The following is a 27,680-nucleotide window of genomic DNA, read 5'->3' on the forward strand; positions in this document are numbered from 1 at the left end:
AGAAAAATACTGTGCTATACCACTCACATGTGGAATCTAAAGAATTCAACAAACTAGTGAAGATAATAACAAAAGTAGCAGATTCACAGATATGGAGAACAAACTAGTGGTGAACAAGTGGGGAGAAGGAAGGGGGAGGGCCATATCTGTAAATGGAGTATAACCTTTAAAATTGTGAATCACTATATTGTACACCTATAACTAATGTAATATTGTATAGCAACTATACTTCAATAAAAATGACATTCTGAACAGTCTAAAAAAGAAAAAACACAGGATAGAATCAAAGTGATTTTTTATTTGTTTCTGAAACCAACTCATTTAATTTGTGAAAAACCTTATTTTCAGCATAGTATAGTTTATGTGTCAGGTCAATTTAATATTGCTTCTAATTTGATGAGCATTATGATTTAATCTCTCCAAGAATTGTTTTAAAAAATAGAGTCTAGATATTTTGATTCTTAATGTCCCAAGGCCTGTTTATTGAGCCCCTACTGTGTGTCAGTCACAGTCCTAGGCTCAGAGGATACGTCATTGACAAGAATTAAAAATCCCTGATTTTATGGTGCTCCCACTCTATCCAGGGGCTAGAAGATGAATGAGGAAAATGTGTGCTATATTAGCTAGTCTAAATGGCAAGGAGAAGGAATGAAACAGATGGAGAATAAAAGTCTGAGTGTGTTTTGATATTTTATATAGGATGAAAAGGCAGGAATTCACTCCTTTCTGTCATGTTTTTTTCTGTGAAAGTCTAAAAGTATTTCAAAATCACTTTTACTTTTAACTATTAACTTTAACAGGCTATATCCAAGAGCACAACATTAATCAGGTCACTTGTTTCACTCCTCAGTATAATTATAATTTAGAGGTGAAATTATGCACATACATTATTAATAAAGTTAATAGAACAGATCGGTGAAAGCATGGTGACTCGAAGACTTAAGTCTTTAGTTCATTCTCTAGCTGCCACTTTTCAGTACACTGACTTTAATAGAATAAGCATTTATTTTTGGGAGGTACACACTCAAAATATGCTGCCTCACTCTGTGAAGTATCTGTACCCCCGAGGAGATGATTTTGTAGAGTGTTTGCCAGTGACTAGGTTTCAGGTCCCGGCAGCTTTGTGTCCGGTGGGAACCGCAGCCCAGGTTGGGGTTCAGCGTTGGTGGGAACCCAGCGCTGCGTGCACTGCTCCTCTGGCTGAGAAGCTTCTGCTGCATGCGGTGTCCTTTAGCCCCCAGGGGACTGAGGCATGGGACACGGGGGTGGGAGGCTGGAGATCTTGAATGTGTACCAGGATCTAAAGTCGGTGGTCTAACTGTTACGTTAGATAACCTCCGATGAGTTCAAAGCTAAGGTGTGAAGTCTTTTCCATAGGTTCTACTGATGTAAAGTCTTTCCCTGAGAGGGAACGGCGAGGGTAAGGAGTGTACCTTGCAACCCCCTCCCGCCTCCACCGTTCCGATGGTATGGTCTCCCTGGTGGCTCTCTAGAAGCCACCCCCTTGAGGAGTGTGGACAGCTGGATGCAGCCCGTAGTGGCCTATAAAGTGTCATCGGCAGCCGCTGCCAGAGGTGGGGGGAGGGGAAGGTCACGTCAGGACTGGGGAGAATACGCTCTTTCTCCTCAGCATCCTGGGGCTTTGTTTCTTGCCTTGTTGCTAATAAAGTCCGGGAGCTCGGATTCTGGCGCTGCAGGTTTTCTCGGGGTTAGTCCTACAAATGGTATTGTAAAAGCAGACTTTGGTGGAGGTTCATTTTTTAGTTCACCGAGTTCATAGCATGAGGGAAGGGAAACAGATTTATGACCATCGTCACCACCAACTTCAGAATAGAAATCGGTGAATAATTATACTAGATTTAAAGAAGTGTAACTGAAGGGAAGGGATTTAGCTGGCTGGATTGTTTGATAAGATTGCGTGCTTTCCCCTTCCGTTCCCCTTTGGAGACTGGTCCAGGGCTAATACATCACAGAAGTTAAAAGGAAGTGCAAACACAATCATCACAGGAGGTAGGACCTTGTCCATTCACTTCTTCACACTGTTTGGGACTTGTTTCAAATTGAGGGAAAACGTGGGAGTCTTATGTCTCCTCCGTCAGTGGCACTGGTTTAGAGAGTATAGTGTGATGCTGGCAAAACTGGGACCAAGTCAGCCTTAACGCTAACAGCCATTGTAGCAGACTCGCTGCAAGAATGAATGCGGACTGCGTGGAGTGAGCTCCAAAGGCAAGTAGATTTGTTTAATGATGAAATGCAAGGGGCAGAGCCTAGGAGGGAAGTCAGATATAGATGATCCCTCTAACTCTGTAACAAAATGTTCGGCCCCATCTGGAGCTCTTACGTGGGGACTTGGAGATCTGCTCCCTCTGCTCAGTGTCTCCGTGCTTGTCCAGTTTATCAGTCCCAAAGTCCCAAGAGGAGGCACGGAGGGCTGACGGTGCTCATTAATCAGAGCACAGTAAATGCCGCTGGGGTGAACACAGGGAAGCAGGGCCGGAGTTAGAATTCGGTCTAAGATGACATCTGGACCAGCCAGAGGGTCATGAAAGGAACTGGGGTCAAGGGTTAACACAGCTGGGGTCTCTAGTCTGTGACACAGAATCAAGGAAGCAGCTTCGGGGAATCTCAGCCATCTCTTACACTTGAGAAATGTAGTTCCTGCTAATGGATCCCTTCCCACCCTGGTCTGATCATCCCCTGTCCCTTCGCTTTCAGGCTCCTCTGGCACAGACTGCCTCACTGGGTAGCTCAGAGAATGGACTTCTGGCTTGTGATGCCTTGTGAGGGATGAATGATCCTATAGTAATAAAGATTAGGACTAATGTTTGTAACCCAAGGAGATGTAGATTATAACTGCTTTTATTAAGCTTATTTCCTGAGATGATTGGAACAATCATTTGAGCCAGTTGGTTTATAGTTACTCCCTTGGTCCGTTTTCTACCTAGGAGGGTTTATTAATGTTTTATGAGTTTTTTGTATAATTTAGAAGAATGCTTAACAGCCACCAGGGACCTCCCTTAATAAATCAAGTCTGACCTTATCTAGGGACTGAGCCATTAGGAAAGGCTTGAAAACATTCCTGATGGCTTGTTTGAAGGTTGCTGTTTATTTCGGTCAGGTCAGCAGCTGGACTTAGCTGCCACTGTGTAAACATTAGAAGGGTCTTCTTTGGTCCACGTATGGTCCCAGGTGGACACAGGTGGAATGGGTTACTCCAGACAAAAGGAACAGAGTTAGAGAATCTTCTGTCCATCATCTGAGCCTGTCTTCATGCCCTATAAATTCAAGTTTCTGTAGCTTTGTGATTTTTCTAATTCCCAGCACCCTAAATTCTTCTTTGCCTTGTTTGTTTACACTATTTTTAAAATTTGTTTAGAGATTTGGGAAGTATGGAGAAATAATAAGAGAGAAATCAGTTATCTCCATTTTTGGGAAACCACAGAGCAAGGTGGTTTTGTTTATCAGCTTGATGGTGTATGTTTAATGGTTGCTGAGAGGAAGGTGAAGATCTGTTTCTTCTTGGGGTCTCAGTCTCTAAGTTTCATGTTAAACAGTGTAAGGTCCAGATACAGTTTAGTCTTCAAACAGCCACCCCACACCAAAACCAAAAATGCACAAAAAACCCCAAACTTCAGATGAGAGCAATTCTTACTCCTATGAAGAAATTCTGTAATGATCATCAGCCCTTTGACGACATGGGATTGATTATCCCAGCAAAAATAACAGTGCTGCTAATCTATTTTCATGTTTCTGCGTCTCTGATGGAACCAATTTATAAATAAAGGCTGACATTTTCCTTTGCAGTTCTCAGCCCCACCGATTCCCTGTGGAGATCGGGTTGGGCTGCCAGTTTGGGAAAATGCGCCCCAAATACTTGGTGTGAAGAGTTCTCACACTCGTAGCTACAAACCCGTGTTCTCTTGATCAAGAGGTAATCAATCCTCTTCTGACTTTAGGGTAAGAAATGTGAAATAAATCAAGAGAAAATCATTCTCTTCTGAGACTGTGACGTAATTGGTGCCAAACGTTAAGGCTACTCACAGCAAGATAAAGAGCCTTGGGGGCCAGGACAGAGCCTTGGGGAGCAGGGCCGCCTTCCTCCGGCCTTTGACACTGCAGGGCCTGCACTGTCTGGAGCTGTTTACCAATTATATCCTTCTACTAACTTACCTAATGCCAACAGATTCTCTTTCATCTATCACTCTAGTGACAAAGAGCGGTGCCTTTTGAGTAGATTTTACTTTTGATAGGAATTGTTGGAAAGACTCTCATTCCATGGTTTTGCTTTGTAGAACAGTGATTAAAATGGTCCCGCTGAAGGATTGGTGCAGGGGAGTAGTGAGTGATGGAGGTGGCTTAGGGTGAGATGGTGGATGGCCTTGAATGCCAGAAGAAATAGTTTAGAATGAATTTAGCAGACCTTGAAGAGCTCGGGGAGGTTTTTGAGCAAGGGAGCCACAGAGTTGAGCTTTGATTTGGAAAGAGTCATCTGGCAAATTGGCTTTTGGCAATAGATGGGCAGGAATGGCTCTACTGGGGACAGGTGAGATTGGAAGAGACCAACCCATTACGCCCAACAAATACTGGAAAGACTAAGTCATTGAGGAATATGACAATGGCCTTACTCCTGATCAATTTAATTAGAATCTCAGAATAGGGGGAGAGAGAGTGGCCAGTCAGTGATTAGTATTTTTAAAAGGCTCCCTAGCTGATTCTGATATATAGGTAAGGTTGAGAAATGCAGGGAAATGAATTAAATGGCATTAGCCTACATGTCAATCAAGATTGAGATAGAGATAAGTAATGTGGGTCCCATGCCCCTAAAAAGGTGATCAGTATGATTTATGTATTTGCTTCCTTGGAAAGTGACAGAGCTCTGAGATGACAGAGAGGAAGAGAGAATGAGTTGAGAATTGGAGCGCATTTGTGGAGTAGTTTAAAAGACAGTATTGAACAGGTCAAGATGATCAGGAATGAGAAAAGAGACTATAGTCATGGGCCAGAATGGGCTTTTTCTGCAGTTGAGAGCTTTTCTGATTCTCCTCTTCCACGCTGTTGATGAAAAATTTATCAATAGTCAATCTAAGAAAGGAATGGAAAATTGTATTAGAGCCAAACTGAGGATTGTAACCTGGGAGACAGTCTCTCGGAGGGATCTGAGAACTTCCGAAGAGGTGCGGGGGAGGTCAGTGATGTGATTTTGGCGAAGGGGTACATGCAGTCAGGCACGCATCTTAGTAGAAGGTTGCTGCTAGTCATGAGGAACAGACATCTCAGTTAATGGTCTTAGTGCCTTCCTGAGTGTGGGAAGATGCAAGAATCCAGGTTCATAAAAAATGTCTCCTGAAAATATCTACCTGTCTGAGGGCGAGTTCTGCCAGTGTCCCCAGAGCATAGAGTGCCCATCCTGATCTTCACCCTGAGTTCCTTTCAGGGTGTACTGTAGGTCAGTGACTGCGGTGGTTGATGACTTCATTCTTGTAAAAATGGGTGGCAGGCAACTTTCTTTATGTTACAGTCCCCTCCATTTTGGTCTTAATTTCAACCAAGGTTTGACCAGTTTGTCTCATGGCACTAAGAATGCTCATTCTCAGGTAGGGGAGGATTTCACTGATGGGCTCTTACTAGACTAGGCCCTGTTAACAGTAGCCAAAAGCCTCTGGACCGCCTGTCTTACTAGTCTGCTATGGTCCTGGGGATGGTTCCCTCCTGTTGCTTCTTCCCAAATCTAGAGTTACACTATTACAGTCATTGATCTTATACAACTTTATAGTTGGTCAGTCATTTCAAATCACCCAATTATCATTAATTTTATCTGAACCTCAGTCACACTTTTGGTATGCATGAAATAGTAATCTTGTAAAATGGGCAGAATACAAGTAATATAGCCAAATAATGTTAATTGGGTCATAAATATGTTTTTAAGCTAAGAACTTCCATTAAGTGTAGCCCACTGTCTCCCCAGGTCATCTGACCAGTCTGTTCTGCACAGGTCACTGTCTTTAAGGGACATGGTGTATCGGCATTGTACATAAAGTTCACCAAAGATGTCTGCAGGTTGTTGTGACTCCATACAGGGTTAAGAAAGGACTGTTATCATCTCAGGAGTTATATGGCTGGTGCCAGAAGGACAAATATTGATCTTTATGGTTGAGCAGGTGTTTCTGCCACTGGGGGGGTCTGGTTAAGATGCACTGTGCACACTGGAGGGGAGGGAGGAGGCCCAGATGGGCAGAGAAAAAATTTTGTTTAAATTTTTCTTGTCTTGTCATAAAATATGAATTCTTATTTTGTCAATGCATTACTCTAGTTCTCCAGATACATAAAACTTTGAAAAAAGGAATACTTAAAAAAAAAAAAAAACTGCTATGCAGTGGGAGGGTTAAACGGTACAGTGAGACCTGACTTCTGGTTCTTCCATGACTTACTAAGGAAAGGGGGAAAGTAAATGACATGCGCCAAGTGACTCCCATATGATGGGCATTTATGTCCATTACCACTAACCTGCACAGCAGCCCTGTGATGTACGGATTAGCCTCCCAGTTTTATAGGAAAGAAAAGGAGGCTCAAAGGGGGTCGCCAGCCTGCCACAGAGTGCACATCTGCTCTTGCTCCAGGCCTGCGCCGTTTCACCTCCCCTGTGCTGTCTCAGCGAAGGTGAGAAGCCGGGGAGATGAACTTCGAGTTTTGTAATAAAGGAGAGCACAGAGACTAGTATTATTGCTGTCACGGTTAGTTACTGTAGAGATAACCCAGATGGATGGCTTGTTCAAAGTTACCTGATGGAAGGTGACAAAGGAAAAGATGTGCAGAAGAACCCAGAGTCCAATGACCCTACCCCAAGAATGGGAAGAAGAGTTGGGCTGAGAACATAAGTCAATTCATATTACTTTTGCCACATTTTCTTTTGAATTGACCCTACTGGCTCTTAACTCCACCATTCCACCCAAAATGCCTTTGTCCAAGTCTCCAGTGATACCCGTGGTGCTACATCCAGTGGTTAGTTTCTCAGTCCTGGTTTTACGTGGCCTCCTTTCCCTCACTGAGGCACCTCCTTCCAGATGCTACACCCTCCTGACTTGCCTCCTGCCTCTTTCTGTGCTCCGTCCGCCCTCTGTGTCCTCGGCTGGCTGCTCTTCTCCATGTGTCCCTGTTGGAGCTACGTGCTATGCTTCCTGGAGCCCAAGGATTCATTGCTCTGACATTTTCTCTTTCCTACCTGTGTTTATTCCCTTGACAATCACCCTGAACGTCAGCCTTGAATTCCTGCCTCTCTTCCTGATGTCTGATAGGCGTCTCCGACTTCGCCTGACCAAAACCAAACTCATCACCCACCTCCTCCCCTCCGCCGCCCACACCGCCTCCCACTCTCTCCCTGCCAAGCCTCATCCTTCTGAGATCTTACTCTCGTCGGTAAACCACAGCTTAGTCTGTTTCTCAGTAGCCCGCATCTGCTGTGCCAAATCCTTTTAGCTCTAGCTTGAAAAAATACCCAGACTTTAACCACTTTTCACCACCTCTGTCCACTACCCCGGGTCTGGACCTATTTGGTTTTCCTGCAGCCCTAAAGCAGGAGTTTATAGTGTAGCTGGAGTGAGGCTTTAAGAACATGTCAAGTCATTTTACTGCTTTGCTCTGAACCCTCCAAATACTTCTCACCTCCTTCAGAGGAAGAGCTGAAGTCCGTCTAGCGGCCTGGGAGACCCCGATCTGCCCCTTTACTCTCTGATCTTGTTTCCTGCTGTGTTTTCCCTCACCTTCTAATCATGACCGCCTCTTGGCTGAGCCTCGAACATGCCAGGTGTGCTCCTGCCTCAGGCCTTTTAACTCTTGTTCCCTTTGCTTGGCACCTTCTCATCCCAGGGATACCAGGTCCTTCTTTTCCTTTAGGTCTTTGCGCAGATGTCACCTCTCAGGAAGTTCTTCCTTGACCACTATATTCCAAGTGGTGACCCCTCCCTCTTGAGCCCAATGCTCCCATCCACCTTTCCTGCTTCAGTGTCTCTCTAGCACTTGCTGATGCGCTAGTTGCCTTAATTGTTCTGTTGGCTTATGTCTGCTTCTTCTCCCACTAGAAAGTGACCTCATTAGGGCAGGGAAGGGATTCATGACCATTTGTTTATTACTCTGCTCAACCCTTATAACAATGCCTACCATGTAGTAATGTTCAGAAATATTTGTTGAATGAATTGCTGTGGGTCATATTCAATATCATGTTAAGGTATAGAAATATTTTTAAAAACTCTTTGTTGAGAAAACTTCTTGAAATATTCACCATATATTGGAAAGGTATTGAAGGTCTAGTAAAGGGGGCCACAAACTTGAGTCAGATCTGTCAATGTTAAGAGTTTACAAAGTAGGTAATATCAATAATACCAATAATAAAATGAATGAAGAAAAGAGATATACTGACAAAGTTAACTTATAAAACTAGGAAGTAACTAAACATTGGCAAAGTTAAAGAGAAGTGAAATTAGCTGGAGACTTCATTTATAAGATGTCATCCAGTGGTTATCCAATAATACATTTCAATAGTAATAAAAACTAGTGGAAGTGATATTATTAAAGTTTCGATTTGACTTGGGTGAAAACAGTTAACTAATTATTTCCATGTGCCTGAGCAAAGCAATAAGACAGCAGTGGTTAGTGGCAAGTATTCTTGATGTGAGAAAGGAAGAATGCTACTTTGGGAAATAAAGACACTGTGGAAATGAACATTTAGAAATCTGCAGAGGATTCCACAGGGGACTGATGTGTTTTCTAAAGTTCTCTTGTGATGAGATATGGAGGGTCCTTTCCTAAGTGCCAGTTTGTGAGCATAACACATCCCGTTCTCAGCTTGGCATTCTAGAGCCTTTATAAATAGGTCCTTACCATATCTGTCTAACTCACTTACTATAGCTACCCATGAGGACTCCCTCCTGTAGGGTTAGTTTGGTTCTCAGGTGATCCAATTAAACACCTTCTGACTTATCTTCCTGCCTCCGCCTCAGCCATTCTTTCTACTGGGATAACCTTTCTCTTCTTGAATATTCATATTCTGCTTGCATTTCAAGACCCAGTTCACATATCACTTTTCTGCACTGACATCCTTCCTAATCTAGCCCACACCACTCTTACCTTCATTCACCTCCTGTATATTTTATTGTTCACAACACAGATTTCATCACTTCAGTATTACTTGTCTTGCATTGCCATTTATATGTTTTTGTAAATAATTATTTGTGTGGACATCACAGTTTACGACATTGTCATATTTGTGCCTGATGGTAAAGCAAGTCAGACATTTTACAGATGGGAACAGCCATACTGGTAAGAGTCTCAGAACACAGAGCTGGAGTTAAACATGAAACAGGAGAACCTAACAATCTCAATTGTTCTAACTTTCCAGGTGCTTTCACTTACTGTAAAACTTACTTTTTTTCCTTTATATTTTCCATAGATCCTAGCATATGTCTATTACATAGTAAGTGTTACATGTCTGATTGGCTCATTGTAGTATATGCTATAAGTGATTAAGAAAATGTTTTCTGAATTATAAAGTTGTACTTACATTTGCCTTTCTGTACTTAGATTGAAAATTGGAGAAAAGGTGAATTGTTAGTAAAAGTTTCCTTGATGTCTCTGATAAACAGCTTTTAAGAAATAATTTAGATGATAGAAACTCATTAAATGATGTTTGAAAGCTCCTCTCTCAGTGTTGCTTTTGTGACACTGCTGAGGACTTAAACTGCTGAAATATAATTTTTCTGGTATCTTGGTGAAAAAGAAACATCATGATTGCTAGATTAAAAAAGTAAAAAAAAAAAAAAAAAAAAACCCCAAAAAACACACAAAAAAACCCAAAGAAAATCTGTAGAATTTTTAAAGCATTCCAATAAATTTGATTTTAAAAGTGCGAATTTATAAGCATTTTCATGTCATCTGCCAAAAATCTATTTTAATAGGTATATATTATCTCTTTCTATGTATAAACATATAACATTTATGTTTTAGTAGGCATTATTATTTTATAACATGGCATGAGATCAGTTAGCTAAAATCTTACTTAGAAATGTTCTGCTTTTATTAAGTTTTGGAGTTCATTTGCCCGTAAAAGGAATAACAAAAGGATGAATGAAGTGGAGTGAACTTTTTAAAACTGCTTTTTTTGGTAGATTAAAATAGTATGGTTGGCCAAGTATGAGGGTGAGAAAATGTTCTTACTAATTAATCATACACATTCTGAGAATTTGTCTGGGGCTGATTGTACAAAGCTAATACAAAGAGGAAGCCACTTAACTTGTACTGCAGTGAATGGTTATGACGGTCAGTTCTCCCAACCTAGAGATACTCTAATGATGCCATTTAAAAAAAATTGTGTTTCTGCTCTTTCAATTTTACCTATGACTCTCAAGGCCATAGGTCATAAGAAGCTTTGCAGGGACGGCCTGGGTCTTATGGAAGATTTGCTTTTGGGGGCTCCTCCTTGAAGCCAGCCAGCACATAGGAAGTGTGGCTGCTCTGGGATGAACATGTTTTGAGAAGCCTGAGCCACATGGGGAGGCCTTAAAGTATAAGATACCCTAGAGAGAGAACCAAGGCCCAGTAACGGCCTCCTCCAAGGGTAACAACCACTCGGACATCATCCAGCACCCTAAATTAGTTTTGTCTTGCTTTGAATTTGTGTAAATGGATTTATCTGCTATATACGCTTTTGTGTCTTGTATCTTTCACTTAATGTTTGTGTGATTTATCCACATTATTGAGTGCAGCTGTAGTTCAGACATACTCACTGCGATACAATGTCCCATTCTATGAATTCATCACAGTTTATCTTCTATTCTTGATGGGCATTGGGATGGTTTCCTGTTGTTGGCTATTCTGGACAGTCCTGCTATTAACATTCTTATAAATGCCTTTGGTAAACGTACGTTCACCTTTCTGTTGGCTGGTCTGGGATTGTTTTATGACTGTTTTGTAGTTGTTAGTTTCATCTCTATGAGTAGCCTATATGCCATTTTAGACTAGGCTTTTTTTTTTCTTTCTCATCACAGTGCCTTGCAACCAGAGTTCAAGTTTAGAGAGGTTATTAAGGAAATATACATTGATTAGTCATTTAGAAGTTCTAAAGCCCATATGCTTGGCTTCTCTAAAAAGTTCTAAACTAATCACAGAGTTCACAAGCCAGTCTTTCAGTACAAAAGATAGGAAATATCCTTTTAATTAGACATTCCTGTTGAATTAATAACAGCTTATTGGAAACTTTTTCATCTGCCCAGAGCTATTGTTTGTTGTTTTGCAACTAGCGTGAGAAAGAAAATTAGTTTAGTACTGTCCTTTCTTTTATCATTATAAGAAACAAACAGCTCAAGTTTCTGTGTATTATTATACCAAAGGGTTTTAAGCTTCAGTGAATCACTTGTTAGGATAGAACTGATGAATTATATTGGTGTCTGTAACTTGAAAATAGTCTTACAGTACGTATTGTCTATTTTGATGAGTTCTGTGTTTAGAGATGCATCGTATCACTTACTGTAATATGAATTAATGGGTACTAAAGTTAACAGTTTTTTTCTTCATATCTAATCAACTTGAATTTTCTTGTTCTTTGCTTCTTTGCCATAACATCTTTACTATCTACTTTAAAAAGCAATGATAAAACTATTCCAAAGAAGCCAGGTCTGATTATTTCCAATCCCAGTACATTTCCTTAAATGCCAATACCATATGGAAAAGTTTGACTCCAGTATGCCAGACTTTCTTTTTTCTTTTTTTTTCCCTCTTGGACAAAAAAAAAAAAAAAAAAATGAGTGACATGGAAGCTCAAATTGATGTCAGATGGTTTTATAGCCTGTGGTTTTTGTTTGTGGTCATTAACTCTGAAGAATCAGGATATACAAAAAGATTAAAGAATCTTTTCAACTACCAAGCTTAAAATATGTATGTTTACAAACAAATGCCATGCGTTTTGTCTTGGTTTATCCTTGCTCCTTTAATTGCTAGTGGTTTTTTTTTTTCCCCTAAATTCTGTGATGTCTCTTGCATCTTCCCATTCATTTATTTATTCAGCAAACATTTATTGAGTGTTTTCTCAATACTGCTCTGGGTCCTTCCATTTTTGGAGACATGTTCTTCCCTGGAGGACATCATAATCTAGTGGGAATACCAGATCGGTAGACAGATATTTACCGTATGACATCTAATAGTTGTCATGGAGAGATTAGATGTCACCTAATAGAACAAAGTAGGATCAGAGCAACTCATTCTGCCTAGGGTAGTGCAGGAAGTTTTTTACACACAGAGCAGATAACCTTGGAACTGAGACTTGAAGGAAGTATAGGAATTTGAACAAAGAAGTGGAGGGAAAGATCTTTTATGCAAAGGGAGTAGCTTAATGCATAAGCACAGAACTGAGAAAGATTTGGCATGTTCGGGAAACAGCGGTAAGCTCCTTTCCTTAGAGCTTAAGGCACCTTGGAGGGAAGAGTGGGGATGATGTAGGTTACCATTCTCACTACCAGAAACAAAAGGCCAGTCTTCCCCCAGGTGTCTCCCATCCTGTGTGGCAGTAATCTGGACCTCGTAATCCTCTGTGGAATTCGCAGGAGTTGAAGAAAAGGTAGGCTTTTGACTAGGAAAGAGAATAGGATTGAGTATTACAAAAAACAAACAAAAAAAGAATATGATGAATGGGGGAGAAAGCCCCAGCCTATTCTCAGAACAATATTGTTGTCATAGATTAGTTGGCTGTTCCTAGCATAGGGAAGCTACAGATGAAATGGGCACACCCTCAGGAGAGAGCTGGGGAGCACTGAGCATGGCTTGCTTTGTTTCTTCATCTCTATTCGGTGACCTGGATGAAGTCCCAGAGGGCAACTGGGTGGAATGGGTGCTAGTGTCATTTAACAGAAGCAAGCCACAAGATGATTTTTTTTATTAGGAAGATACAATGGTCTGAAAATGGGGAAAGTAAGATTTAAAGACACAAATACAGATTTCTGATATTCTGCACTTATTGGGAAAAAGATGTTAGGTGATTTAACAAATGCCTAAAAGAAGAGAACCATCTTACGAGACTCAAGGAAATAAGTGTCATCTTACCAGGAAGTCCTGGATAGAGGAGGGTGAAAGTGTCTCTCTACCCTCCTTCAGGGCATTTCATTTTGTTTTGGACGCTGTGTTTTAAGAGACCCTTACAGAGGAGAGAGGCCAGGGGAAGGTAACCACGGCCATGAAAGGTCTGGGAACGATATTGCCGGCAAAACAGATAATGACACGGAGGCTGTAAACCCTCTAGTTGAGTAAAGGAGACAAGGCAGTTGCTGAAAGCAAGAATCGTCCAGAAAGAGGACAACAACCACTAAATGAAGTCCAGGAGGAAGCAGATTGAATTCTATGATAAGGAGATCTTTCTAAAGATTTGTGTTGTGAGTAGGGAAGTAAACAAGATTGGGATAAATGCCTCTACGATGACGGGTTCCTCATGGGCTGGGAATGTTTGAGTTGTGAATGAGGGCTGGCTTGTCCTCGGTAACGCTGTGCGTTGTTAGAGTTTTTCCTAATGACCTTCAGTGTCACTAGAAGATGTCTGAGAATGTCAAATACGACACTCTTGATATCCCCAAGATGTGTGTGGACCAGATGGCTTCAGCTGGATGCATTTATAAGTCTTGAAGCCAGTGAGCCCCGGGCTTGAGGTAGGGCTGTGTGCTGAGAGGTTTTATTGGAGGATGACTGGTGGGAAATGACTTAGTTGCTAAATTAAGGTGCATTTGATAATAATGCCGCCACTAGGAAATGAGTGAGTGCCTGCTTCTTAGCTGGGTACTTTATCGACTGTCTTCATTGTAAGAAACTCAAATGGTGGGCCTAAAAATTTTTTTTTCCTTCCACCTCGCCTTTTATCAGTGAAGAAATAGAGGTTAAATAAATGGAGTCCAGCTGTGACATTTACTAGCTGTGTCATGTTGAGGGAGTCACATAATGTCCCTGTGCCTCAGTTCCACCATCTGAAAGTGTGGATAATGATAATAATGCCTGCCGCATAGGTGTGCTGTGAGGGCTAAATGCGCCTGGGGATGCTTCGTGAAAGTTTGCTATCCTTTTATAATGTTTCCTCTGACTCTGAAGCTCACGCTGTGTGCACTGTGGCACTTTCCCCCTCAGGGAGCAGTGGTTGGAAAGGAATATGATGGTTAAAAGAAAATATTGAATAATATTAGAATCTTCATTCTTTACAGGGAAAGTAGTAAAGAAACATGTGCAGTCCATTTGGGAATTTGGTAGAGAGCCCAGTGGGAGTTGATGGTCACATGAATAGACTTACAGTATTTCCCCTCTGTAAATCCTTTCTCATGTGCACCACCTCTCAAAACCAAACTAAACTGCTGCCTACTTGATAAAACATTTTCTGGCCCTCACAATGGAATAGGACTCTGTCTTTCTTTAAACCCCCATAGAATGTTATTTGTTTTATTTCCTGCCTCAAATCTTGGTTACTTGTGTACTGGGCTGTCCTCTCCCGAGGACCTAAAGCTTGGTTTTGGCCTGGGCTTTAGCATCTTTGTGTGTGTGGTATTTCTTGGAATACTTCAGTTTTGGTATGCAGATACTCGTCTTTATTTGAATTGAGCCATATTATTAAACTTTAATTTTTACCCCCTTTTTTTCTGGATCCTTTTAGACGACACTGAGAGGCATCTGCAGAACACTTACTTTTTAAATTTTTTTAACAGAGATGCCGATTCCTAAAATGTCAAGTTTGTGCACTTTTGCAAAAACAAACATTCCTTTGATGAAATCAGATTCTGAATCTTTGGTGTTCACATACCGACGGTGAACTGATGAAGGGAACGAGCTATGCTTCGCCCCGGCCCTGGCGCGAAGCGCTTTCACGGAAAAGGTGAGATGCTGTCTTTGGCAGACCCAGCTCCGTGGCCGCGGTGGCAGGTCCTCCCCGCGGGCCCCGCTCTGCTGCACGGGGGCGTGTGAAGCATGGGCGCTTCGCGGTCTCGCTCCTCTCTCCATCCTTACGGGCGGTCACTCGGTTTGTGCTCCAGAAATCTCCTCCTACCTGAGTTGTTGGGAGAGCTTTCTGATTGAGGTTCCTGCTTCCGTTCTTGATTCAAATAAGCTCCCACCCTCCATGACAGGGAAAATTCTGTCCTGAGTGGTGACCGTGTTCATTCGCCCAGAATGTCCCCAGGAGAAGTTACAGGCAGTCAGGCTGGCCTAGGAGGCCCTCCTCCTACCGATTGTGCATCCCCAGTGTCCCTTCCCTGCCCTCTCCCTTCTGCCAGAACACGTGAAAGTTATGCTCTAGAAATACAAGTGAGTTTTGTGCATTTATTTACTTGCTCTGATTACCCACTAAATGTTACTGTGCACTTTCTCTGTAGATGTTAGGGACATTGGACTCTAGATCCACACGGCCCAGATCGAAGCTGTGTGATCACAGAAGATGTTCTAAATTTCTGTCTCTTCCACCTTGCACGTCTGTAAGGTGGGGCTGATGCTGGTGTCCACATCCCAACTGTTGTGAAGATTGCATTAATGCAAGTCAGGAGCTTATTAGCACAGTGCCTGGCACATTGTAGGCCAACCGCGGTCTCACTCTGTGGCCAGTCCTGCTCTGGGGACTGGGTCGTCGCACGTTGGCTCTGCTGTTCTCCGTGTCTTGAGTGTCTTCCCCTCTGGCTCCTTGAAGAATTTCTGTCTATTCTTTAGAACCTCCTAAGGTATCAATAAAACCTTTTCATGTCACCCTTTCCATGCTCAGAATGATCTGATCATTCCATCTTCTGTGCCTTGAAACTAAATGTACATGCAACACACTTTAATGTAAGGTTTTTTATATGTATCAGTGTTCCCTACTGCATCATCAACTCAAGAGGACAAAGACTTTGATTTAGTTCTAACTGATTCCTTAGAAGCTAACTCAGTGCCGGGCACATAGCACTTAAGCAGTGTGTTTAGTATTTAATAGTGTGTTTTTCAAATGAATGACAAAGCACTTTTTGATACACAGTGGTGGTGGTGGCACTGACTGCCAGGATTTTGGACTCGGACCCAGAGCCCTCTGTCACTGTGTCGTGCTGATATTCACACACATATATATGTCTCTGTGGATGTAGTTTGATTGGTATTTGCTCGACTCAGTAAAATAATTACTGCGAGCTTTTCATTTCTTTAACTACTTCCGGTAGAAATAAATTTCTCTGACTGCCGATGTAGACATGAAGGCCAGGAGTTGTGGTGATTCGGGGCCCAAGAGCTGTTGCTGTTCCCCTGGAAGACTTGCATGTCTGCGGTGGACAGGGGCTCAAACCCTCTCTGGTGGGAAGGAGCACCGAGGACTCTGTCAAGTACACAGGCAGATTGTGCTGAATGCTTTTCTGGGTCATGTTCGTCTCATAAAAACAATCAATTCCCAGCCTTCCCAGAGGAGGAAATGCTGAAGGTCCCTAGCTGCAGTGTGGGGTGAGGAGGAAACCAGGACTGAGAAGCGGAGGGGCCCCCCTGCCCGTCCTTCCCTTGGCCAGTAACCGGCAGGCACCCAGCCCAGTCACACAGGTCCCCACACAGGGGCTTTCAGGCGAAACTCGTGCTGCTGCTTAAATGCAGAAGGTTTTTTTTTTTTTTCTTCCATTTGTCTTTTGTAGCGACCACGTTGTTCCAGTGACCAGAGCAACATGACATAGAACCAGAAAAAAAACACCCCAAGTTCTTGCCAGTTGCTAGGCAGAGAAAATGCTTTTGGATATTTGAAGTATGCTTCCCATGTTGATTTCCTAATCATGATTTGTTTTCAAAGCCAAACACAATAGCATCCTGAACACTCATCGGTATGTGGTTGGTTTTGCTGCCAAGCACATTAACAGATTTCGATTCAGAGGAATGAGAATAAAGGCGATGCTCTTGGTAAAGAAGTTACTTTGTGGGAAATTTGATTTTTCTCTATTTGAGGCTTGCTATTTCTAATTTTTAATGTAATGTTATAGAGATTAATTCTCCTGGCTATATTTGTTTTAATTTTAACACATACTGTTTTTAGATTATACTTAACCTTGATGCTAATGTATTTGCAAGGGATGTTACCCAACTTATCTTTAAAAAAAATGATATGTTATTATTCACACTGGATCTAAACGTCACGATCAGAGCAGTCTATCTGTATGCGGATTTACTTTATACTGGAGTTTTCCTTATTGTCAGGGGTGCTGTTTGCTCTGGAACTCCAGACCTCTCACTGCTAAGCAGGACAGCCTGTGAGTCCTGAAATCAGAGGCAGAGAATCGCTAAGAAGGCTGTTGAGTATAGCAGGCTGCAAGGGAAGTAGGAAGGGGTTCCCTTTCCTGGATGGCCAGACACATTCAGAAGGGGCAGGAACACGGACGTTGCAGCTGGTGGTTTGAGAGTAATGGCAGGTCAAGGCGGGGCATTCAGGGTTGACCAGTCCTGAGGTCCGTTGTTGACCTGTGGGTGTGGAGCTACTTCGTTTATGCGAACAACCAATGGTGCCCACCAGAGATATCCAGAGTGATGTCTCTTTAATTCTATTATCAGGACCGAGAAGTTTCTAGCAGGGAACACAGCTCTACTTGAGGCTTTCAGGAAGCTTTGTGACTAGGAAGACGCTTGTATTGGTGGAAAGATCTCAGACCAGGCTATCGCTTGGGAGATGGTAGTTGAAGGTTAATTTCCTTTGATTGGTGAAAGAGTATTGAGAGAAGAGTTCGTTTTCATGATGCTTCCTTTGGCTGGAAACAGGAGAAATAGGGAAAAGATATATTTTTCTAGGATCGCTTTTGGGCTGGTCAGGTTATACTAATGAAAATGATTTAGTATGCAAGGCATAGTGCCAAGTGCATTGTGTGTGTGTGTAAACTTTTAATTCTTACAGTAATCCCGTGAGGTGGGCACTCTTATTCTCCCTTTCTTACGGACGGGACATTGAGGTACAGTGAGATTAAGCAATCGCCCATAATCGCCCAGCCAGTAAGTGGCAGAGCCAGGGTTTGAACCATGTCTTGTGATGGAGTCCCTGCTCTTAGCCTGGGCATGCAGTGGGTATCAGTATTGTCCACGATGTCCGGACTGGTCTCTGAGCTCTCTGTAACACTTCCACAGAGCGTTTATCTCACTGAGGATAAGTCATTGATTTCCATTTGTGTCACTGCTGTAATTCTGCAGAGGTTTGACTTTGTACTACGCTGGTGCCAGAGACCTTATGAAGTTGTAGGATGCAGAGCCAGCCACCTGGTGGCTGAGAGTAACAGGAAGGTGGGGAGCTTCAAGTGATTCCCTGCGACCCTCTCCAGCTCTTGTCTGGGGACTAGAGAGAATGTCTTGTGCCACAGCGTAGAATTCACTGAGACCAAAGTTAAAGATGATTAAGAACACCCCAGGTCACTCATATCTGTTGTGTTTATATCTGCTCTTTTTATCATCAATATTCCCGTCTTTCTAGAATGGTGTGAAGCCGGTCAGCCCTCCCTAAAAGTGAAGCTAGCGAAGCATTTGGCTGGCAGTGCTAAACAGATCAATTCAGATCCACTACTGGCATTTTAAACGTGATTCTTTTTCTCTGTACCGTCTGGGCACCTTGAGAATGTTTCTTGTTCCTTTTTCCAACCTGCTGTGCTTCTGCAGGGATTCTGGGGCTATCTCTCCGTAGGGAGAGCTATATGCATTGGATTCAGAGTTTCAGTTACCAGATGTGTCCAGGATGAAGTAAGAGGCTGACACTGAAAAGCCTCTACAATTCCAGGTGCATGTTCAGGTTCACCTCCTGCCTTGCTCCCCCAGCCCCCACCTCATGCACTGTCCTGATGGTCCTCAGATGGACCTAGTAGCTTCTGCCTCTGAGTCTGGCCTCAGATGGTTCCCTTTGCTAGAAATGCCCTTTATCCCACATCTTTTTGCCTACGGAAGCCCTTCTTAATCTGTGATGCTCCAAATTTCTTTTCTAAGCAGCTGTCCAGGGTCCCCCTCAGCTACATTTAATCTGCCCCTTCCCTACACTCTGCTAATCCTCATTTCCAGACTGTCACCATCTAAGGCAAGCCTCAAATCAGATATTTGTGAATAGGTCTGTGTTCCTCATTAGGAATTCTGGAGGACCGGAAGTATTGTGTGTACGTGTGAACACTCACATGCACCTGCACACGGTGTCTCTGGTGTCCCCGTAAGGCAGGAGAGCAGTCACTCAGAAGTGCTCTGTCATTTTGAATGACCACCCCCAATCGTCCCTTTCACTTTTTGCCCCTTCATGTAAGGGAAGCCTTGTCCCGATACCACAGGACCTCCCTGAGCCCTTCTACCTTCTGGTCATACAGCTTAGGGTCATCTCTCTTCCTATCCTGTTAATTTCCAAGATGCTGCAGAGGTCACAACTACGGAGCATCTGCCTCCCTCCTCCTGCTCCTTCTCAGCGCTCCCCGCCCCCCAACACCGCGCCGCCTCCCCCAGGGCTAAATTTAGAGCAGCAGGATTGCCGGTGATGAAAAGTTGATGAGAGCGAAGGCAGGCTGTGGCTGGTGCCCTCTGGCAGCCCTTATGTCATTATTTCAGTTCCGCCGATGAAGACACTGAAGCTGGTGGCGATGAGGGAGCGCAGCTGGGCCTCGAAGCCAGTTTTCTCTGCCCAGACCCCGTGGTCTTTCCCCTCTTCTCCCGAAGCCCCCGGAGCCCCGCCCCGTGCCTGGCCCCAAGGACTCATCACTCCCGTGAGCCCTCGCTGCTGCCCCCTCCAGAGAGGGCCTGGAGCCCCAGTGTTCAGAGAGCGAGTCACCCACCGAAGTCCGCCTGCAGATGGTGGAGGAGCCCCACGACACAAGCGCCGTCTGCCGGCCTCGTCTCTCCCCATCACACCGCGCCGTCTCCTGACTGCCCCAAAGAGAGACGCGAGCCGTTTCCTGGCTTCTCTCTTCCCCAGGGTTGCTGTCCACTGTTCGCCTTCCATCTTCAGGCCCCCAGCCTCGCTGCGGAGTCCGGGGCCTAAGGTAGGGGTCTCTTGCCTGACAAGCTTATCCTTTTGTGAGATGATTGGGCTCTCAGAAGCTTCCAGAAGCTAGCTGGGAATGTATACATGACAAGTGACTGGTGGTAATGGCACATTGGAGACAGCCTGTGTCCCGTCCAAAAGGACAGAGGTCAGCTCCAGCCAGCTGTTGCTGAGAGGGAGTGTGGCCCCAGTGTTCCCAGAATGCCTTCTTTTCCAGAATAAGCTGGAATTCTGGATTTTTGATCTGAGTTTTCCAAATTTTAAAACCTGGAGCAAGCAGATCACTCGTGTGTGGACCAGATTTCCAGGCTACCATATCGTGACCCCTGTTGGGACCTGACTGCCTGCTCCTGCTTGTGTGCGACCTGTCTGCCCCATAAACACCTGGATCTGTGACCCTTGGTTTTGGGAAAGGAGAGCAAACTTAACAGATGAGATATGAGTATGGAAAAAGAGTTAAGGAAAGAAAGCTAATATTTGATAAAAATACATGCTGAAATAAGTGGAGTGAGTCTAAATTTACATTTAAATGTAAGTGGCATTTTCATTTCATTAGATTACCTCAAAATATTTTTTTCCAAATAGTTATCTCTCTTCTAAGTTTTGCTTAAGAATGATCTTTAAATGTATTTTTAAAACTTCTAAATCTTAAATATCCTTTTTTTTTTTAAAAAAAATTGAAGTACAGTCAGTTACAATGTGTCAATTTCTGGTGTACAGCACAATGTCCCAGTCATGCAAATACATACATATATTTGTTTTCATATTCTTTTTCTTAAATATCTTAAGAGTTAGAAATTTCCAGATCTGGTTAAATATTAGACTACTAAAATAATATTTTATTTTCTCAACATAAAATTACTTGGCTAGCTAGTGTTTTTATTACTTTGCCGTTCAGGCCTACATTCCTATAGTTTAATAAATATTTGAACTGTTCAGTCAAATTAGCACAGAGCTTACACATATATTAGCAATGTCTTGATAATGTTGCTGTATATTTCATGCAAATCTGTTGGTGGGTTTGCCATTTTAAAGTAGCTAACTTTTGATTTTACCATAGAAATTTAAAGTTGTCTTAGTATTAAGTAAAAATAACTTACCCGCTATTTCTTTAATTACTTAATGTGGTATTGCTAAACTAAATCAAAGTGCACCTAAATAGACCTTTAAAATAACCAATGTAGGGACACACTTTTTTTGAGAAATACCACATTCCATAAACATTTTTCTAAGTATGTAACTCAAATATCCAAAATGCTGGCGTGTTTACAAAATGAATACTTTCTGCTAGATGAAGCAATAATTTCTGGATTTTTTTTTTTTTAAGCTTCCTGAGCTGCTCCTTGGTGAAAATGTGAACCTCTGCTCTGAATCTTTGAGCATCGTATAATTGCTGGGTAGGGCTGCTGCTGTCTGTGTAGCAGACCAGTGGTTCTTAAGCCTGTCTGCATGTTAGAATCATCAGGGAAGCTTTTCAATGATCTTTAGATGCACCCCCAGTGGATCTGATTTACTTGACTTGGTGTAAAGTCTGGGCAGTTTTTTATTTCTTTTTAAACCTTCCCCAAGTGGTTGTAATATGTAGCCAGGGATATAGACCATTTTTGACTTTAGAGGAGAATGCCAGACATCACTGACGTGGTGTCACTGAGTTTCAGCAGTAAGTACACCTCTCTCAAGGTCCCCAGTGGCCTACCTAGATCATGCTACTAGGGCTGTAGGCCTGCTGTCTTGGCCTAAGGTTGAAAGCCTTCCAGAAATTACAGCTTTATACACTCAGTGCAATGGAATAGAAGGAGTTCGATCTTGCCCTAGTTGTGTGTGTCTATGTGTTTTCCTTATCCTTAATAATAAGTACATGTCTGATTCATTGCGCTATGTGCTTGATATCAGCATTGTACTTAATTTTCCCAACTCTACAAAGTAGTTATGATTATTATAATTCTACCAGGAGAAAACAAGATCAGAAAGAAGAAGGAACATGATATGCCCAAGCTCATACAACTAAGAAGTGGTAGAATTTAAACCCCAGGCAGAGTGACTTAAGTTCATACACTTAACTGTCATATCAAGGGGTTCAAATGAAACACATTGTAAGGTGAGGCAGGGAACAAAAATGAGCAAATCTGCTCAGCGGTAAACATTAGGGAGTGGTGGGGACTGGAGCACACTGAGGGGCACCACCACTCAGCTTTAGGAGGTAATCTAAAAAATCTGGAATTTTTAACATGAATCTTTCTCAACTTTTAAAGATAGTAAGCCTCTATTACAAATTGTACTGTCTTCACTGTTTTTTGTTCTTGCTTAAGGAAAGCCCTAGTCAGAGAAAGAGGTCCTGAAAAGATGGTACAAGCAATGCATTAAGCCCTTTGAAAGGGGAGCATATAGATTCTTTTGATGAGAGACTGGTCTTTCCATAGATAGAGCCTATATTGACTTACACTAGCTCTTTGTCTTATTTTCTCCAGAACCGGTATAGACCGGTTTTTTGTGAGGCCAAAGGCTAAGCTGCATGTGCAGGAATGTCACATTGGTTCGAAGGTTAAATCAAGGACATCTGCCCAGTTTCTGTGCTGTCTCTGTGGTTCAGTATGAGGTATCACAGTGTCGTAGACATAAGTGTTAAGATATGACCCCCCCCAACCAACTTAATAACTTGGTTTTGTTCTATTCTCATGGATAAATTTCAAATTTTTGTGCTGTGTATTAATTAATCTCAGCTAAGAAGTATGATTAACAGTTCCTTAGTAATTATTCATTCAATAGGCATTTAGTCTGAGAAACATCTAAGAACTTGGAGAAATAGAGTATTTTATAATTTTATGGAACATTGTTTAAACTCAGATTGTTTAAAATCAGATATTGAGCCTTTAAAAAAATTTGAGATTGAGTGTTAATGATAAGCAATTTTTAAGACAGATATATCTCCTTCAGTGTTCCAATACAGCATATAATGATTTAGCCATTCTTAAAACAGGGCAATGCCTTGCAAGAAACATCATTGTTAAGGGCCATACAACTAGAGGACCTGAATGTTAGCACTTTGATTTAGAAGCAGTCAAACTTATTTTCCATAGCCTCTGTAGCAACGATTCAGATTCCATTAGTTTGGGTTATTCATCTGAACGTAATAGGAACTGTCTTCCTGTTAGAGGAACCAAACTGAGATCTTTCAGAGGGTGTAGGGGGTCATAACTGGTACCTTAGTTAAACAAGGGCAGTGTAATTAGTTGTTTTTAAGAAAAAACTTTAGTTGAACACATTTCAATTGGAAATTCTGGGATTGTGAAAAAAATTGCAGTGTTTAAAAATAATATTTGAAGATTATGAACTATATATTTTAGAACTTGAACAACTTCAACCTGTCTTGGCTTACATTTGTAAACAGATTTCAAAATGTTTTAATTTTTTTAATGATGAGGAAGCAATTGAAGCAATTATTAAAAATGGTTCTAGATTTGTGAGTATTTATAAATGGTTGTTCAATCACCTAAGAATTCTGTTTCTTAGAGCACATTTCATTAGACTATGTCCCTTCTCCAGGTAATAGCATCCATTTGGAATCAGATGATGGTTGAGGATGAGATATCTAATTTGTAGTTATAATTCTAGTTTCTTAGAAAGAATATTATATTTTATAACTACTTTTTGAAATTTTAGACTGTTGCTTCAGTTCAGTGACTATTCACAATGGGCCTTATTCAGTGCCACGGGCATGCCCAAGTATAAGGTTAAATGCCCAATAAACATTTTATCCAATTAATTCTATTGGCCACTTAATTAAGAAAAAAAATATAGGACAAAGGATTGGAGGAAATCTTCATGGACGAAGCAGGCTCTGATCCAGGTTCTGAAGGATGATTGAGTTTATGCAGACAGGTTGGTGCAGTTCTTATCGTTAGAAACACTAGTCATTGAAGGAGGAAGTGATTGCAGTCACAGGATGACTTTAGGAAGATAAATGGTTGAGAGATAATATTTAAAAAGACTAAGTTCTATAGAAACGATGCATAAAAATTTATGTAACTTTAAACTGATTATTGCTCGTCTACCGTCATCTGGTCCTGCGTGATTTGCACAAGCCAGATGGACCATGTTTTCTTCTGTTCCCAGGCCATAGACTGCTCTTATTGTCTCAGAAATCTATTGCACTGGTGGGCTGGCTGAGACCACCACTGACATGCTACAGGAGAAAGCCCGAATTAGCCCAGCCCAGGAATTATCCTAAGCTAACTAAGTTTTCAGAAGAAGTACTTCACCATGAAGTCCAGAGAGTGAGTTAACGGATCTTTATGAGCTGTGCTATATGTCCGTCAGTGTAACATCCAGGGGGATGTTAAAAGCAAGAACTATGCCTGGAGAGGAGACAGGTGTTTGATCCTAGAAGACATTTTATGCTAAGGAGGCCCAAAATGTTTTACCATAATTTGATAAGTGTGTAATTCTATCCAGAACTAAATTTTAAGCATTTTGGGGAGAAGAATTCTGTTACTTTTTATCCTTTTAACTTTTTTTCCCTTTTTTCTCCCATTCTCTCCCACCCAGTTTTCTCTTCCCTCCTTTTCTTTTCTTTTAGACTAATTACTTGGTGCATTGTTAATATCCACTGTGCTCCATACATAATGTTACATAATAAATGTTTTATGGATAGTGAAAGTATAAATTTTAGAGTTATTGTAAAGCCACAGTAGAATTTACATGGCTTTTCATGATGAAATCTTTATGATTAATGTACTACATAACATTTTCTTAAAAGTTCTTTTATTATTGGTTTTAATTTTTTATTTTCACTAATATGTACCACAAACAGAATATGATATAAATTCCTGATGATTGGCACTTTAACTTATTATTAGAGCATCATTTGTAGTCCTAAATAAAACCAGATATACATACTTGATTAAGTAATGCCACAATCTGAAAGTAGATATTTATATAACAGATAGACAAAATTCATTTGTTTTAACTGTGCTTCATTATCCAAGATACCAAACCATGTTGAACTTATTTTTTTAAGGAAAGTATATTTGCATAGAAAACTTGGAAAATTGCCAACATGAGTGAAAAACTATTGAGTTGTTTCATTAGACGATATGTAAATATTTACTTCATCAATTGCCACTTAAATACATCTTCAGGGATAATATTTATAAAAAAATTGTTACACTCACTTGTGTTTATAGTGCATAGTGAGAACACAATTTGTTTATCTGTTCACTACTTGACAGACATTTAGGTTGTTTCCAGTTTCTAACCTATCATGAATAAGGCTGCCATGGATGTTTGAACATGAATCTTTGGGTTGACATATGTTTCCCTTTTTGGGGGGTAAATTCCATGTAGTGAGATCGTTGAGTCACCTGGAAAATATAGCGTTCACTTTATGAGACACATTTTTTCAGCATGGCTGTGCTTCCTAGTCTGTGTTCTCATAAGAAATGCATGAGAGTTCCACTTCACATCCTTGCCGACACTTGGTATTGTCAGTCTTTATACTTTTAGTTCATGGTATTTACTTAATGTTATTTTATTCTCACTTTAAGTTTTTTTTTTCGTGGTAATTAATGATCTGAAATATCTTTTCATGTGCTCATTGACGTTTCCATATCTTTCTTTGTGTTCAGGTTTTTACCCGTTTAAAAAAATTGGGTAGTGTTTCTTTTTTATTATTGAGTTGTAGGTATTTATGTAGTCTACATAAAAGTTCTTTGTCAGGTATATGTATTACAGAATTTTTTCCCAGTCTGTAGCTTGACTGCTAATTTCCTTGATTATTGGTGTTTTGATGGGGGGCAAAAGCTTTCAGTCATGATAAAATGTATTTTACATTTTTTCTTTTATAACTAGTACTTTTTTTTTCCCGCAAGGTCTGTATTTCTTATACATTTAGGTCTGTGATAAAACTGATTAATTTTTATGGAAGAAATAAAGTAGAAGTTGAGGTTTGTTTTGTTTTTTCCAGCTGGATGTAGTTGATGCTTCTGGAAACATCTAAATGACATTTCTTTTTCCATTGAATCCAATTGGCATCTTAGTAAAACTCATTTAACGTTTATATCTTTGTGTTTATATCTCTACTCTCTATTCTGTTCCATAGATTAATTTGTCTGTCCTATGCCCACGATGCCATATCTTGATTATTCTAGCATTATAGTAATCTTAAAATGAGGGAAGACAAGTTTTTTAACTATTCTTTTTTTTAAAGATTGTTTTGGCCATTCTAAGTCCTTTGCATTTCTGTATAAAAATTCAGAAACAGTTTATCAATTTCTTCTAAAGAATCTACTGATATTTCAGTTGAGTTTGTGATAAACCTATGATAATTTTAGGAGAACCAATATAAGTATTGAGCCTTCCAATCCATGAACATAGTTTATCTCCATTTATTTAGATCTTCTCTGTAACTGTCAGCAGTGTTTTATACTTTTCAATGTAGAGAGCTTTCACTTCTTTTCCTTAGATTATAACCAATTTTCTGGTTATTTCATGCTGTTATAAATGATATATTACTTTAAACTTTTTATTAATAGTATTTTTAAAAAGTTTTGCCTTCCACTCATATGTTCTCTACTGGCTTCAGATTTTTTGAATATGGAGGCAGGATATACTCTTCTGCAGGGCTTGGGATTGGAACACTGGTAAAGATCAGAGATCTCTTTACATTTTGTAGCCTAGTTGCCTGCTCTCCAAATAACTTCTTGTGTTCCGAAGGAGTTTCCTTAGGGCCTCAGTGCCACACTTGGCTTTCTGCACATTAAGAGCTCTCTTTCAATATTGCTACCCTGAGCCCAGCATTCTGAGAGCTGCTGTAGCATGAACTCCATCAGGGCCATGGGGCGATTCCTCTCACTTCTGTCCGTGGTTCTCAGCTTTCAGTGGGTCCCTGCCTTGCACTGGAGAAGGCTCTGAGTGCCCTGCCAGGAATCTTTCTCATATTTTTTGTTCTGGCTCCCAGCCTTTAGCACACTAGCCTTCAACACACTTCTGCACGTGGTGAAGGCTTGTTGGAAAGAGTTGGCTGGTGTATGTGAACTTGGCTTGTGCCTGAGACTTCTGGGGATTCTATTTCAGATGCAGTCTTTTAATGCCTTTAGCTCATTTCTCTGTATGCTGATCTGTAGCAGATTCTTACTCCTTCTAGACCAGAAAGATTAAATAAAGTTATATATATATGTATATAGCAACTGGTACATCAAGGACCAATATGTGACTATTTGCTTTATTACTGTTTTTTTCTATTTTGTTTTATATCACAGCACGGTTAATCTGTGAAGGAAGACCTTCGAGAAAAATCACTCTTTTTTTTTTTTTTCCACCCAGCAAGTTTTAATCAATGCATTAATAAGAGGAACAGGTATTGTTATGTATAAGTATATAAAATATTTTAAAACAGTTTTAAGCCATTCATAATTTTATTCATAATTTTCTTTATAAAAATTATATCAACAATCTGTAAGAAGGCAAATATCTGAAAGCATTTGCTTATACATTCAAGAAATATGAGAAAAATAAACTCAACTGTGAAAATCTGGAGTAACAGTTATTATCAATAACCCATTATATTTCAAAAACCAAGAAGAAAATAAAGTATGAACTATCATAAATACTTCTACATACTTCATAAATCAAATAGGAGCCAGCAAAATGTTATTAATGAGTTCATTTCCATGGTTATTGGCTTGCAGCTCTGTCA

The 27,680-nt window shown here is 41.0% G+C and overlaps 1 protein-coding gene across 3 annotated transcripts in view; it reads left to right on the forward strand.

Annotated features, from left to right (window-relative positions):
* PREX2 (phosphatidylinositol-3,4,5-trisphosphate dependent Rac exchange factor 2) overlaps positions 1-27,680 on the forward strand; it is a 232,966-nt gene that overhangs the window by 14,134 nt on the left and 191,152 nt on the right. The window contains exon 2 of one of the 3 annotated variants that reach the window (XM_074354997.1): positions 19,555-19,985. The exons of the other annotated variants lie outside the window; for them this stretch is intronic. Coding sequence (XP_074211098.1) covers positions 19,563-19,985 — 423 coding nt within the window. The 5' untranslated portion in view covers positions 19,555-19,562. The remainder of the gene's footprint in view (positions 1-19,554; positions 19,986-27,680) is intronic. 3 annotated transcript variants of the gene reach the window in all.

The sequence above is a fragment of the Camelus bactrianus genome, chromosome 29 (genome assembly GCF_048773025.1).
Source record: "Camelus bactrianus isolate YW-2024 breed Bactrian camel chromosome 29, ASM4877302v1, whole genome shotgun sequence".
Classification (NCBI taxonomy): Eukaryota; Metazoa; Chordata; class Mammalia; order Artiodactyla; family Camelidae; genus Camelus; species Camelus bactrianus.